The sequence below is a fragment of the Athene noctua genome, chromosome 1 (assembly GCF_965140245.1).
Source record: "Athene noctua chromosome 1, bAthNoc1.hap1.1, whole genome shotgun sequence".
Lineage (NCBI taxonomy): Eukaryota > Metazoa > Chordata > Aves > Strigiformes > Strigidae > Athene > Athene noctua.
Window position 1 is genome coordinate 34,471,608 of NC_134037.1, and position 16,186 is coordinate 34,487,793.

Genomic DNA, 16,186 nt, shown 5'->3' on the forward strand with positions numbered 1-16,186 from the left:
GCTTAATGAAAGATGAAGCAAAGGGCACCAAGCTGACAGGCTCAGAACAACTGTGTACCTTCTTCTGAAGGAGCCTTAGGTGGCAACATCTCTGGCCTCTCTGCACTGTATTTCATGGCATGGTGTGGGCAGAACTTAACTCATTCTATAAATCACACTGTATCCTGAAAGACATGTTTTCTTCTTTTTTTTTTACCTTCTGAAAAATGCTTCAGGCAATAACTTTGTATATACAACACTCTGCTTCTCTTTAGGATCTAGAAAAAGCAACAAAGGCACAGAAGGGATACATTTTTGTCTTAGATTCATTTGAGCTCTCAGGGAAATACCTAAAACACATTTACAGCATGCTGGTTTTAGAGCACTATCTATTAAAATAATAATAACCTATTCCTCTCAGCCCCAGAGTGAAGCAGGTGATTTCATATTTCTACTACTTTACAGAAGCATGGATAAGTACTTTGAAGGAAAGGACAATTTTCAGAGCTTAACACAAGCAGATCTTCATGCTCGACAGTCAGAAGAGGATATCCCACATCAATCCACCCAAGCATGCACACAAAGCAGGAGTTGGACCCAGGAAATATGCAACTAGGACATCTTGTTTTAAGGCACTAAGGGCCAAAGCACACACCAAACAATACACTTTGCACTTGTGCAGGTTTTATCAAGCACAGGATCTGCATCAGTTGCCACTTTTCATGGCAAATATCCCTGCATTCATTTTAGAATCAGAGAAACTGATGCACATTAAATTAAACCATTCACTCAAAGCTCTTTGCTACCTTCTCCAGGCTGAACAACCCCAACTCTCTCAGCCTGCCCTCACAGAGGAGGTGCTCCAGCTCCTTGATAATCTTCGTGGCCTCCTCTGGATCCACTTGAGCAGGTCCATGTCCTTCTTGTGTTGGGGGCCTCAGAACTTGACACCTCAGTACTCCAGGTGGGGTCTCACAAGAGCAGAGTAGAGGGGGAGAATCACCTGGTGGCCACACTTCTCTTGATGCAGCCCAGGATACAGTTGGCTTTCTGGGCTGCAAACACACACTGCTGGGTCATGTTGAGCTTCTTGTCAACCAACACCCCCAAGTCCTTCTCCGCAGGGCTGTTCTCAATCCACTCATCGCCCAGCATGTACTTGTGCTTGGGATTGCCCTGACCCATGTGCAGGACCTTGCTCTTGGCGTTGTTAAACTTCATGAGGTTTACACAGGCCCACCTCTCAGGCCTGTCAAGGTCCCTCCAACATGTCAACTGCACCATACAGCTTGGTGTCATTGGCAAACGTTCTGAGGGTGCACTCAACCCCACTGCCCATATCTCTGACAAAGAGTTAAATAGCAGCAGTCCCAACACTGACCCCTGGGGAACGGCACTTGTCACTGCTCTCCACTTGGACATTGAGCCATTGACCACAACTCTTTGGGTGCGACCATCCCACCAATTCCTTATCCACTCAGTGGTCCCTGTTAGGTGTGAGCTTAACTAGTACTTAACTTGATGTGCAGTATTCTCAGTTCTTTCAGTTGTAACTCTTTCAAACTTAGGGGATAATTAGTTTACCATTGAATCTGAGAAAGAAACAGAGAATGATTCAGTGATTTAATGGCTGACAAAGACCTGAATTTCCATCTGCCTCACTTAAGTGTTTTATAGGCTATATATAGGCTTCAGCTTTTTCCAGAAGGGTTGGATTAGAGGGAAAAAAAAGATAGAAAGTTAGAATTGAGCTGACAAAAAGGATGTTACTGGTGAACAGACTCAGCAGAGGCAAAGGGACCTAATACAAAATGGAGAAAGGGGAGACTAGAGACATGGTACTTAAGAAGGGGAACGTGTAGTGTTGTGCAGTCTTGGTCACAGAAAATCAGCCTGGGCTCCACCTTCTGCAGGTTCTTTGGGTCTAACACAGAGTAGCCCCGGGATCCACCTGCCTTCCTCAGAGCCTCACACAACCTCAGCGGGGGTGCAAAAGTACCAGTCTCCTCATCATAAGGTCTCTGCTCCTCATAATGCTCTTTTACAGACAGAACACATACTCTCAGAGAAAGTTCAGAGGGAAATTAGTGCTATGGCAGTGGCCATTCATGAAGAGACTGGAATGGCTTTTTTCTTTTTTTTTTTTTTTTTCCCCAGCGCTGGCCTGGAGAAAGACGCCTGCCCCAAGGACAAAGACTACGTAATGCCACCGACACTGGCAGATCACTTGGCTGTGTGTTTTGGGGTGTTTACCACCGGTGGGATGCCACTTGGAGAGGTACAGACTACTCGATACCCCATAGTCTAAGGGTAAAGTAATTGCTTTAAACAGCAGAAGGCGCAGACCCACCTTCCCGCGGACAGGGAGCTGAGTCTAGTCCGACCACACCGAGCCATGTTCTGGGGAGCCCGGCCTAGGCAGGGGAGCCCGACCCCGCAGCCCGGGGTTGCCCTGGGGGAGGTGAGGCGAAGCCTTACGGGTTTGAGGCCGGCAGGGCCCCAGGGCGGCAGCACGGGCCCCTCACAGCGAGCCCCGGGGCTACGAGAGGGGCCCCGGGGCGCACGGCACAGTGGCGGGAACAACCCAGCTGCCCGAGGAACGTACCGCTGCTGCCGGGCTCCGTGCCCGGCGCACGGCCGGTCCCGCCGGCAGCCGCGGGGCGGGGCGGGGCGGGGCGGGGCGGGGCAGGACCCGCCCTCGGGGCCGCCCCGCCCGTACAGGTGCGGCAGCTCGCGCCGAGCCCCGCCCTCCGTCCCTCCCCCCAGCGCTACCTGGCGGGCGGGGTGACGCGGCGGCGGATGGATACCGCCTGCTCTGGCGGGGTGACCCTCTGGCGGGGTGACCCTCCCGCCGGGCGCCCCTCCGAGCCCTCCCACAGCCGCGTCCGGGCGGAGGCGCCGCTGTTTCGGCCAAAGCCCGCGAGAAGGGCGGCGCGTCGGGCCGGCGTTAGCACCCGGAGGACTATTTTTCACCGCCGGCGCGGGGCTCTCGTGTCCGTGGCGGGAGTGCGCGTCGGCGAGCGACAGGCGGCCGGCGGATGCGTCTGCGGCCGCAAGTAGTTCCGGTTGAGGAAGTCGGCGCTCGCGGCAGCCGGTTCCCGTGGCTGCGCCAGGGCAGCGCCGCGTCCCCGGCGGTGCCGCGCCCGCCCCGGCCCAGCGCCCGCCCCGGCTACCGCCCCGCCGCCGCCCGCCCGTGGGGAGCCGCCCGCCGCTGCCGCCATGGCCACCCGCTCCTGCCGGGAGAAGGCGCAGAAGCAGAACGAGCAGCACCAGGCCATCCTGGCCAAGCTGCTGCGGGAGGAGGACAACAAGTACTGCGCGGACTGCGAGGCCAAGGGTACGGCGGGGCGGGCGGCCGCTGGGCGCGGGGGAGGCGGCCGGGCGGGCCGGCCCAGGTGAGGCTCTGCCGGCGGGCCCTGCCTGTGTCGGCCCGCGCCCGCCTCGGCGGGGTCCCCGTTCGGGGCGGGGGGCCGGCGACGAGGCCCGGGGAGGGGCGCTGCCCGCCACCCCGCCCCGCTCCACGTCCGCAGGGGCGGCGGGGCGCTGCCGGGGCCGCCCTGCCGGCGGCGGCCACCGGCCCCCTCCCGGAGCGGGGCCTGGAGGGGCGGCAGCGGGGGTCTGCGCGGCTCGGGGAGCGCCGTGATGGAAGGCAGATAACCTTTAATTTCGTCGTGACCGGTCTCTGCTTCTCCACCGAGCTCAGCCGTAGCTACGTTATCCTAAAGTGAGAAACCCCCCAGCTGAGGCTTTATGCAACGACTGGCCCAGCCCTTTCCTGAAGTTTCACTGCTGCGTCCTCTTCCTGCACTGCCAGGTATTGATCAGGAGGGGCTGTGTCAGTGGGCCTGCAGGGAAGTCGCTGGGCGATGCTGGGGGTAGGTGCTAGGCGAGTTGAATGTTGAGTGTCCAAAAGAGTGCCCTTCAGTGCTGACTCAGTCATGTAAACGTCAGGCTCTTTGATCTTCCATGTGTCGAGTTAAATATGTCACAGATACAGTTTTGGTGATGAATGAAAATTTAAAAATTATATTACTGTCAAAAATTACCTCTCTTTAGTCTAATAGTTTTATTTGACACACAAGTAGCTATATATTTATATTTACCTTGCCTTCTGTGGCTTTGAAATGGAAAAATGTAACACATTCCTCTTTCATGTAGAGTTGATTCATTAAGATGTTACCGTAAATAAGATGATTGCACAGTAAGTTATTGTTTTAAGTATAATATTTCCTGAATAACAACCAGGTGTTTGAACTGTATTAATCATACAGAACTCCAGAACTGCCTTGTTCAATCCTTCCCTACCTCAACTGGCATTTAAGTATGGTGAACTAGGTTGAGCAACCAGAAATGGCACTATGTTTGTAATTTCCCATTCCAATCCATGAATGCTACTCTTTCCGCCATGGCCATAAATTGTGCAGTGCCTTCCGGAACACTGATGCATCAGAAACACAGAAAGAACACTTTATTTTCCTAGTGTATAACCCTAAGAAGTATATCATATGGATTGTACCAAAGATATTTATATTTTGCAAGTAACTCTTCTTAGTCATTTTCTAGCACAGCTGTTCTTGCCCCCAGACTTCTGGTTATTGTGTAAAAGACTCATAACCAGTGGTTTTCTGAAAAACGCGCTTGTATGTTTTGTGCATTATGGGCACTTGAGATTTTCATGCTGAATGCTGCTCTGAGTTGCTTGCTGAATGTGTGTTGTTCCATAGCGTAGGCCTCAGATCTGGGTCACTCAAGATCAGAGGCTGGAATTCTCCAACTAATTTTTGTCCTGCCTTCTGAGTTCTCTCTCTAACCATCACCTGGTCTAATTTTCATTTGTAAATCTCCATAGTCCTTGGTATCTTTTGCCTCTTCAGTTCAGTAGCACTGACACTTTTGTTTTCCTCCTTCTTATTTGTGTCATTGAGCATCTTTATCCACTGTTCCTTACTTTGACGCCTCTCTTTGACATCTCTCTTTCTTTTATAAGTTCAATCGTTGATGTATCTTGAGTTTGTTTTTTTCTGTTCAGGTTCTGGAGGACCTATCAATCTCTTCACCAAGCTGTCTTCTGCTTGTACCTGTAATTCAGTTGCCGTATTTCTAGTAAATTATTTTATTTGGCTATCTTAGTAAAATTTGACTACACTTCTGAAGGCTTCTGTTTTCTCTTTTGCTCAACCCCACTTCTCCCTTGCTGTCTCTCTCTGTGCCAGAGGCATGGCTTCATTTCACCCTATCTACCCGGAAAGCTGACATGGAAATACTGTGTGATGCAATGTGAGCTTCAATATTGAGGGAACTTTAAATTCTCTTTCTCCCTTCAAGTTTAATTTGCACTTGCCTAATCCTCTTCTGGCAATTCTCGTTTCAAATTTTGTGTCGTATTAGCTTCATAGTGCCGCCCACCTTTGCCTATACTCTTGTAGTTAAGTGTATGGTTTTCTTGGAGGGGAGAATGTGGAATGATAAACAACTAGTTTCAACTGTTCTAGAGGCACTTGACTGAGAGATGGTCGTATATGGACACTGTCGATTTCTTAGGTTTAGGAAGTTTCCTTCTAGGAAGGAGAGTTCTGTGAACAAGGTTAAGATGCCTCCACTATACCCTGAAGTCTAGATTTCTGTATACTTCAAAAAGACCTGTGACTCAGAAGAAAAAATATCAGTTGTTTAGTTGAAAATCAAGTTTGCCATGAGCACATAATGCTTGTGTTGAAGTCTTTCTTGATTTATCAGCCTTTGTTGAAACTTCTTGTTGACCAGAAGAAGAAGAAAAGCAAAGGATACTTCTTCCAGTTGCAGCCAGCTGTTTTTTCCTAATATGTTTCACATTTAATCCATTGTGGTTGAGTGCTCATGTTGGTGTCTGCCAAAGTTGTAGTTTTGCTAGTCCTGGTATGCAGTGATGTCTGAGACAGCAATTTTTAACATTGCCCTATTAACTAACCAGAGGCTGTGAGCTGTCTGTGTGGCTTTCCCCAGACTGTGACAGTCTCCTTCACCTCTTGCATCACTAACAGCATCCCTTTAATCTCCAGTTGTGTCTATCATTAGTTGGGAGCTCCCTATTGCCAGTTCCACTAAAGATTCTCTTCATCCTGGGTTCTGCAAGCCATGAATGTGAAACTGTTGATGACAAATTATTTAGGACTTCTCTGGTGTCAGTCCTGGTTCAGAATGTATGTTTTTCCTTTTGTTAAAGTAATTGATTCTTTTTTCTTTGAAATGCTGTCTGCTTCAATTTCTGTTACTTTCCTCTTCTGTGTGAGCTTTGCTCTTTTGTCTGTAATCCTCCTTTCTGTTGTTCTGTAGCATCCCCTGAGTTCTGTTTCTTTCTTCCTGTTCACCTAATTGTTGGGTGACATTGTGATTAACTCTGATTGTGTTAACTGAGTTGCGGCCGTATCTTGGATTTTATTCTGGCAACACTTAAAACCATTGTTTTCAGCATGGTCTTTCCGATAGCTGGCAATTCAGCATGGGTTCTTAACTGAAGATTAGACTAGTGTCATCACTAATTCCTTCCTCTTACTGTAGATATTAAAGTCCCTCTTAAACCTTAGGTATTATATTTACTCTAGGCTTCTGTTCAGATCATCACATCCAAGGGATGCTGAAGTCTTGCAGACTGTACTTTTAGGGTCTGGGAATTCTTAGGTATCTAGATATTACTTGAAATCATATAAATATCCTCTTGACCCTAAAAAATTCAATGTGGTCCTATTTGCACATTTATCCCTCATTACTTTGATAGTATCTACTGTAATGCCACTGTTGAGCTCTTCCTTCGTATCATTGAGGCTTCTCTGCTGGCTTTTATTTCTGCCATCAAAAAGATGATCATCAGAATTTACTGTTGTCCTACTGATTCACTCCTAAATTAGTGAGTTAGCTCTCTTTGCTCTTGGTATATGGCCACCATCAGCATTCCTTCTGAGGGAGTTTCAAGCATGCACCTTTTGTGTATTATCACATGCTTGCTCTGTGTAGGAATTAAAACAGCTGCTTCTTGGTTTTCGTCAAAGTAATCTTGCTGTTGTTATTAGAGGTCTTGTATCAAGAACAAACCCATCCTTTGGTGTCTGGCCTACTTTTTTTCAGGTGTGAGGTGTGCAGATACATTAGACAGCTTTGTTCAGCAAGCCTTTTGGAAGGTGAAGAATACAGCTGAGGACACATCTGCCAGAGTAAGCATTAAGCAATAATTAGGATTGCTGACTCTGGCAATGGTTTCTGGAAGTGCTTTTTATTTTGTATTTGCCTTCTAACTGTTGAAATAGCAGCTATGAATCTGACTCCCATTGCTAAAATGTGTTGGAAAGTACCTGCTGTAGGGCCATACTGTGGTTGCCATATGTCACCTTCAAACTCTAAGTCTTACAGCTACCGGAAAGACTAGATGACACCTCTGTGGGGAAGAAGCTTAAAAATCAAAGGCTTTGAAACTGCCTTTGCAATCATTGAGATTTTTGGAAGAGTGAGGAAGTTGGAATGACATTTGACAAGGCAGTGCTTGTCTGTTCTTTACAACCCTATCTGAACAGCCATCTACATAAGGCAGTAGATGGCTTCGCAGTGTTATACTACTGGGAAGCAGTTATCTTACTGTTTCTCATATTTGCAGGAAATAGTAAGAGATGTTGGCAGTAACTTAAATCATCCTGAATTTTGGAAAGAGATAAGCAACTGAAGTTCCTTTGTGCTTCTTTTGTGTGTATAACTAGGTACAACTAGCTTCTCCTAGATCCTTCAAATTCCTGCAAATAGCTATAGATCTGCCTGTCTTGTGTGTAGTCTATATTGAAAGCTGTTGTAAAGCATGTGACTTTTTTCCCCCTATCACTGTAGAGGGAGACTAAATGCAATTTTATTGTTCCAGTGTTGTTATTTGAATCGCTTAAGCAATAGCACCCCTTAGAGACCTGTCAAATGGAGCCAAAAAAAACCCCAGCCTGTTAACTTCAGTCAGCAACCTTTTGACTATAGGGGCCATAATTTGCTATTTCTATGTACTTAATATCTACATATAACATGCTAGAAGTCTCCTAGGCTTGTGTTACTGCTTGGCAGCAAGGCTGGTGGTATTTGGGTGCTGATATTACACAATACTGAATGAAGTACTTGGTAGTTGAAGAGTGTGATGAAGCACAGACAGGGATGCTTTTTCTTAGAAGGGACATGGTATTCAGCAGTATCAAAGGACTAGCCATCAAAGCAAACAGGCCTGTGAAGTAAACTGAAGGCAATCAGTCTTGGTCTAGTGTGACTGTCTCTGCAAATGTGGACAATAAGACTCCAATTACTGTTCCTAACGAGGTTTGAACAAAAGAGGCATGTTTGAAACCAGTGTGAATGTTTTCTAATGTATCTTTTCTGTTTGTTACTCTTGTATTTGGATGTTGGCTTTAGTGCAAATGGATTGACTACTGAAGTATGCTTGTAAATTAATCCCTCTGTCAAGAAGGCAATTACCTGAGTTGTCAACTGCTTTAGAATTTTAACTGTAACAAAGTTAAAATAATGTAATTGTAAGCTTGCAGACCTTTGTATAGGTAATTGCGGATGTCTTGGGCCTTCAAAAAAGGCAAATAAACTTATGTATCAGAGCAGGTGTTCTGTTGTTGGTTTTTTTTTTTTTAATGTTTAACTGGTAGTGCTTGAAGCCTGGTTAAATGATCTCTTACCAGAATCCTAGTACAAAGAGTCCCATCGACACTCTTGTTTGTTCAACCAGAATAAAATTGGTTTACTTTGATTATAAACTTAATGAAAATACTTTTCAATATTTATAGTTTTACTGTATGATCTTTGGATATTTGCATATGACTGAACACTTTGTCTTTTCTTTCTGAAGAGTGGCAAGTACAGGCTTTTAGAAGTATGGGGAGAGACTGAACAGGGAAAACTGTGGTGCTGAAATTTGTGTAGGAAGAACCAATTACAGTTTTGGCTTCAAGTGAACCTAACTTCCCTAACAACTTGCTATTCTCAAACACAAAGTCTCAGCAGTGGGTGAGAAAAAAAAATAAATCTAAGTTGAAATGGGCAAACTAGCTATTGAAACAAATGTGGAATATTCCAGATATGTTTATAGGTGTTCAGACTCAGGTTTTTTGTAGACGATTAAGTCTTGTGTATGATCACTTATGTGGCTTAGAGACCAACTTAAATGTGTGTGAACATCACTTTCTGAAGCTGCTTTTACTGCTTACTTGTTTTGATGGCTGGTCTTCTCACTGTGTTAATCTTGTCTGTATACTTTAATAAATAGTGTACTTCTTCCTCAGGAAATAACCTAAAGCAAATAAATAACTCCTATAGCCCACTGCCTTCAGTCTGTGGAAGGCTTTAGCTTTTGCCTCTGACTGTAAGTGTAAGAAACCCTTGGAACACCTTATCAACAGTATTAGCTTGTTCTAGGACAAGGCACTAGCTGCTCTACCTCCTCAGGTGAAGACTTTCCCATTCCTTCTCTTAAGGTGGAGAAACTGCTGAAGTAGGCACCAGGGGGAATGGAACACAGTTGGATTGTGTTGGAGGTTGCTTCTACGCATCAAGTGCAACTTCTAGCCCTATACTGGAGTTCAAACACAGTAGTAACCAACCAGTAACTGATTACTGCGCTATGGATATCTTGTACCAGTGAATGTAGTTGCAAATATCAGATGTGACTTCGGGTTACTTGGATCAAGAAATTGTTAGTACTTTTCTGTGTGATTCTGTTGCAAGGTTGATGTTGCTCCTGAATGATCATATGAGCATAATAGACTAGAACATGAATTGAGAGATGCAACAACTGGAGGCTTCTAGCTGTCCAGTGAGGCTTTGCAATATCCTTCCACAAAGAATAATGAAGCCAAACCACTTTGATTCAGGGTGGCCCTTGCTTAAGCTTAGCAGCTGAATGATATATCTTGACCTCTAATAATAGTAAGGAACTAGAAATCCTAGTGATTATCTGGTACTTACCTGGTTATTTTTCTTGCCTTCTAAGACCTTAAGGGTCCAGAAACTGCACTCAGTCTCTCCTGACACTATCACCAGGATTTTGTTCATGATTCCCTACTACTAAATAAAAATACCCCAATGCTCTTGTTTCTGTTCTATATCCTTTTACCAGTTCCTGACACTTATTGCATGAGACTGAAACTTTGTTAGGAATTAGTTGCTTTTTGGCCCTGTGAGCTACAATTGTTTCACCCAAGAAAAGAGTTCTTCAGAAGAACACCTCTCTTGCTGGGAGAAGAGGAGCATGGCAGCTTTAGCTTAAAACTTGTGGGCAGGGTCTTGCAGTATTGGATGACTCTAGTGGTATGTTTTCTGCCTGTAAGGAAAGGATTTGTTTCCATCTCCCGACTCTTACAGTGCAGAAAAATATTCTGAAATAAGTCAAGGAAATCTGTTTAACTTCTAGTAGATCAGGATTGTCTGCAAATACAGGTTCCTGCTGTTGAAATTGTGTGCAGGGCCTGAAGTCTTTTTACCAAAGCCCTTAAAATGGTATTTGTGGGTGCAATCTCCATTTTTCAGGACTGAATCAAACATGATTGGATGAGACCCAAAGTGTCATGATGTAGCTTTGAAGTTAGCATTGTTTTGACGGGAGGCTGAGCTAGATGACCTCTGGAGGTCCTTTTCAGCCTAAATTTTTCTGTGACTACTATTAAAAATATTTGTGGGACTTTGGTTTTTTTTATTATGTTGCAATTTTTTTAGGTTCTCTGAGGTGGATTATAGAGGTGTTGGAAACCTTACATCCTTAGTTTGCTGCCCTATATTGAGAAATATAGGTCTTGGCAATCTAAACTGTTTCCTTTGTGAGCTAAAAAACTGGGACAGTTCCTGAAAGTTGATTATTAGTATTGATGAGACCAAGCTTCTGCCTTTTGAAGTTCAAGACACTCTAGCTCTTTTGGTTAGGGGTTACTGGTGTGTGTCTCCTAATGGTACCTAAGTGTGATTCTGCTGCTTAGTGACATGAAAAATATTCCACTTCAGGATGCTGTTGATACAAGCTGTTTATCTTTGCTCCTAAATCTCCTTTTGTGGAACTGAAACTGATGCTGTCTTGTGGATCTGCCCTCTTTGGTCTGAACTCTGTAAAGAAGTTCTGTAGCCTTGAGAAGTCCTTGTCAGAGGAAGCAGTTAAATATATGTATATGATAAGTAGACTTCTAGGGAGGTACCTTTTCCTGGAGGGTGACTCCCTCCCTCTTTAATTCCTGCTTCCTGTAGGATTTAAGAAAGAGTCAGTTATCAGCCATTACTCAGGGAGTAGTCAACAGTTAATTTAGCTCAGGTGTTCCATTGTCCTAGACTGGATCACTAAGGTTTGTTTCAGCATGATTCAGCTTTACATTAGGAATTTAGATGCTTTGTTTTGTTCTCTTGTGGCCACAACTAAATTCCCCAAGACTTAATGAGTTTGCCCTGTGAACAGGTAAAGTTGTTCAAGTACCTCAATGTGAGAGTGAGATACCACTGAAGAGTAACACTGGTGAACCCATGAGTAGTTGAATCCATCTTCATTCTACTGTTAACAATAAATTGCTTTCAGCTATTATGGAAGAGTAGAAGTGAGTTTGAGCTATGATTTTATTGGCATCACAGAATGGGATAGCTTGGGCAACTAGAGGACTACAGTAGATGGGAACAGGTGCTTTAGGAAGGGCAGGCTGGGATGGTGATAAGGAGAAGTTGCTGTCTTCTGTGAGAGTAGCAGGGCTGTGTGCAGCTTTGTGTAAAGATTGCCAGTGAGCCAGCTGAGAGTTTATGGGTCAGGATTAGGGTGAGTGAGCCAGCTGAGAGTTTATGGGTCAGGATTAGGGTGATGGTGTGGGTATCTGCTTCAGATCCTGATCAGAAAGAAGTAGTAATGAAGCCTTCCTCAGACAACTCGGGCCTAACATTCACAGACCCTGGTGCTCTTGGGGGACTCATACCACCCTGATGCTTGCTGGAGGGACAGCACAGCAGGGAACAAGCAATCTAGGAAGCTCCTGGTGTGCATTGATGATCACTTACCAACACAAGTGGTTGAGGACAAAGGAAGAGTCTCAGATGGACCTGATAGACCTATTACTTACAAGCAGAGTAGCACAGGCTGAAGATGTAAAGCTTAGGAGTAGTCTTGACTGCAAGTGACTGTGAGATGAAAGAGTTCAGGATCTCAAGAGAAGGGAATGTAGCGGAGTAGAGTAACAACCATAATCTTCAGGAGAGAAGACTTTGGTCTGTTCAGGGATCTGTTGGAAGAATCATTTGGGAGGTGGTTCTAGAGAATAGAGGTCCAGGAGAGCTGATTAATTTTTTTTTTTCTCCAGGAGTCACTCCTTTAAGCTCTAGTGTGGCATATCCTGATGAGCAGGAAGTTGCACAAAGGCAGCAAGAGGCCTGCTTAAATGAACAAGGAGCTCCTGACAAGACTCAGACATCAAAATGAGACATATAAGAGGTGGAAGCAGAAGTAGATGACCTGTGGGGAACATGGAGATGCTGTCCAAACATGCAAGGATGCATTTAGGTAGAAAAGACAATGTCCACATGGAGTTGAATCTAACAAAGGATATGTGAATGGCAATGAGAAAGGCTTTTACAGATACTTGGCAGCAAAAAAAAAGAGAAAATGTGGACCTGCTGCTAAATGTAGCAGGGGCTCTGGTGTTCAGGGATGTGGAAAAGGCTGAGAAATTGCATGCTTTCTTCACCTTGTTCTTTACTAGTAAGACTTACCTTCAGGAATTCCAGGTCCCTGAGGCTAGTGGGACAGTCTGGAGCAAGGAGGGCTTGCTCTCAGTAGTAGAGGAGGGTCTGGTTTGAGAGTGCTTATAAAGAAACTGAGTGTACCCAAGTCTGTTGGCTCTGATGGGATGTACCTGTGAGCACAGACAGAGCTGGCCAGTGTCATTTTGAGGCCACTCACAATAACTCTGAGGTCATGGTGACTATGGGGTGTCTTGAGGACTGACAGAAAGCAAATGTCATTCCTCTCTGAAAAGGGCAAGAAGGAACATATAGGGAACCACAGGCCAGTTTGCTTTCCTCAGTCCCTGGGAAGGTAACAGAGCAAATAATCCTGAAAACATAATGGAGATGATGACTGGGAATAGTTAGTGTGGATTTATGAAGGGGGTATCATGCCTGACCAACCTAATAGCATTCTACAATGACCAGTAAGCCAGATGACTGGCTTGGTGGATGAGAACATTGGCTATCCTCTTGTGAGGCTTTTGAAACTCTGTCATATAACATGCTCACTGATAGCTTGATGAAGTGCAGTCTGGATCAACAGATGGTGAGGTGGATTGAAAATAGCTGAAATGCCAGCCTAAGATTTGTGATAGGGAGCTTAAAGTTGAGCTGGAGGCCAGTCACTAGTGACATACTTCAGGGGTTGATACTGAGGCCATCACTGTTTAACATCTTCATTAATGACTTGTGTGATAGGACAAACTGCCCCCTTGACAAGCTTGTTAAACTGGGAGAAGTAGTTGATAGAGCAGATGGATGTTCTGCTACACAGAGCAAAAGAGTTGACAGGCTGGAGAAATGGGCCAGCAAACTGCATGAAGTTCAATAAAGGGAAATGCAAAGCCCTACCTGTGGAGGGGGGTGCTAGTGGTGCAGAATTGTTACTTGGGGGTCTTGTGGATTACAGATAGGTCATGAGCCAGTAATGCGCCCTTGCCACAAAGAAGGCCAACAACACTCTTGGACTAAATTTCAGGAAGAGCATTGTTAGAGGGAGGTGATCCTTCTCTTCAGCACCCATGAGACCACACCTGTAGTACTGTGTCCAGTTCTCTGCTCCACAGTATGAGAGAAACATGGACAGACTGGAGCAAGCCCAGCAAAGTGACACTTTGATGGTGTCTGACATACAAGGAGAGACATACAAGAGATTGTTTAGCCTGGAAGAGAGAAGGCTATTGGGGAGATTTTATCAATGTGTATGAATACCTGGATGTCAGGGAGCAAAAATGACTGAGGCAGACTTCTCTATGGTATCCAGTGATGGGACTAAGAACCAATAAATACAAATTTAAACACAAAAATAAACTTTTACTGTAGGGGAGGTTGAATGCTGGAAGAGGTTGCCCAGACAGGCTGTGTCTCCATCCCTGGAGATACTCAGAACCTGACTGGGAACAGCCCCAAGCAACCTGCTGTAGTTTGCTCTGAGCAGGGGGTCTGGACTAGATCTCCAGGGATTCCTTCTAATCTCAGCTACCTCAGATCCAATTCAGCTGTTGTATCACTTATGAGCCGGTTTGGAGTCCTACTGCTGATAAGCTTCTATTTTTCCAGTGCAAGCATCTGCCTATATAGATAGAAAGTAGATTATTTGTTTAAAGTTGAGGTCCTTTATGAGGAAGTGATTAAACAGCAGTAAATGCAGACTGTAGTAGAGTCCTGACTTCTCTTGAAATAGCTGATACAGGAATCTTGCTGTGGTTTGTGCATTCATGGGTTAAAAGAACCAAATCTGGATGTTTGAAGCAAGTGGGAATTGAGTGGCTATGTAGAAAGGTTACTGATGTCTTTTGACTGAAACACTGCTTAAATCTAGCCAGGAGAATACCTTCACAACTTTAAACCGCCTCCTAGAGCTGGCAGAAAGTTGCTTAGAACTGGAGACTCTTGTGTCGGAAATATCTCTGTATCTTAAAACTGCTGGTTGGAGCTCTGTATTATTACTACAAATGTTGTCCCCTGGAAGACTGGGGCAAACCAGACAACTACAACAGAATCCTGTTCTCCCATTCTGACCTCTTATCTGATTGATGTCTGTTGAGAGCCTGAGCAATACTAGTCTTTAAATCTTTCTCTTGAATTGTTTCACGAAAGACCATTCACACAAAACTTTGACTTTCTCTGTGAGAACTTGGCAAGTTTAGATTTGAAGGGATACTGTTTCATATTCATCTTTGTTTACAGTAGTCTTTGAGTACATGGTATAATGCTAACCCTTATTTATCTTTCACTCTCTTGTCTTGATCGCTTGTTGCTTTCCAGTAGGTGATAAATGTATGTCTGAGTATATACTGTCGTGGAGTTCCTACTTGGTGTTATGGTATGCTTGACCCAACCTAGAGAACCTGAGTTCCTGCTTTGTTTCCAGCTTATCCAAAATACTTACGAGTAGATCTGTGTTACTCTGACCAGCAGAGCTAGATGCTTTTGTGTTCTGGGGTCACCTTCTGAAGAGGGAGGAAGAACTTGGAGGTTCAGAGAACATCCTAATGATGCAAGTCTGTGGTAGGTGTGGATATAGAGAGCACTGATTCTGTAGCTTCTGGAGATGGTGACAGGTTTTATGGGAGAAGTGAAGACTGCATGGGTCAATGTACTGCCTATCCCAGTAAACCTAGACTGTCAGTTGCCACCCCTTTCTCTTGGGGAAAGGTTTTTACTTCCAACAGACCATGGAAGAAACAGGGGTAGAGGTTGTAGCTTGGTCCCTGTGAGAGTGGAGCTGGGACAGCAATGTGTGATACTTAGAGGCAGTGTTGCCAAGCAACTAACTTTGCAGCTGTGATTTGGTAAAAGAGCAGTTCTGCTTCTCAAAGCTGTGCCTGGCACTGATGTTGTGTAAGAATATGGTTATATTGATGAGGAGTAGGGAACTGTCCCTCTTGCATGGATGAGAAAATGAATGTGATATTCCATGTTTGGCTATTGGTGGCCATACTCTTCTTGTGTGCTACCTCCTTTTGAAGGAGGAGGGAGCAAGAGTCTGTAGTGCAGTTTTACTGAAGTGCTTTGCTAAATATGAATAAAGCTTCATAGTACAGGACTTCATCAGTAGGATTAAAGGTGGTAGTAGTAGTAGTCGTCCTATAAGAATTTCTGCAAAAGAAGATGGAAGTGATTCCTTGTGTGTAGCCTTTTATTCTTGAATGCAGCTGAACTTGCAGGTGTATTCAAGACATGGCAGTGACTGGAGCTGAGTGATTATTTTAAATAAGCTCTCTGTAATGTGCACAAGTAATTTGTGTTTAAATTTGTCATTCACAACAATTTCTAGAAACAGCGAGTGTATCATTAAGTAATCATACTTTTAAGTATACGGATTGATTTTCCCATTAGGGCAGGTACCTATGGGATATTTGTTCAGTTTCCTGTTGTCTGTAGATGATGGCAAAAACATCCCTTTCTCCAAACATGGCAAATACCATATTTAATGTTCACCCTTTAGATCTCCAGC

The 16,186-nt window shown here is 44.8% G+C and overlaps 1 protein-coding gene across 4 annotated transcripts in view; it reads left to right on the forward strand.

Annotated features, from left to right (window-relative positions):
- The first annotated feature begins 2,970 nt into the window (after positions 1-2,970).
- The window catches only part of SMAP1 (small ArfGAP 1), a 101,004-nt gene continuing 87,788 nt past the window's right edge, over positions 2,971-16,186 (forward strand). Inside the window, exon 1 of one of the 4 annotated variants that reach the window (XM_074895847.1) lies at positions 2,971-3,316. In XM_074895847.1, the coding sequence (XP_074751948.1) occupies positions 3,199-3,316 (118 nt within the window). In that variant the 5' untranslated portion in view covers positions 2,971-3,198. The remainder of the gene's footprint in view (positions 3,317-16,186) is intronic. The other 3 variants (XM_074895845.1, XM_074895848.1, XM_074895846.1) reach the window with 3 other exon arrangements.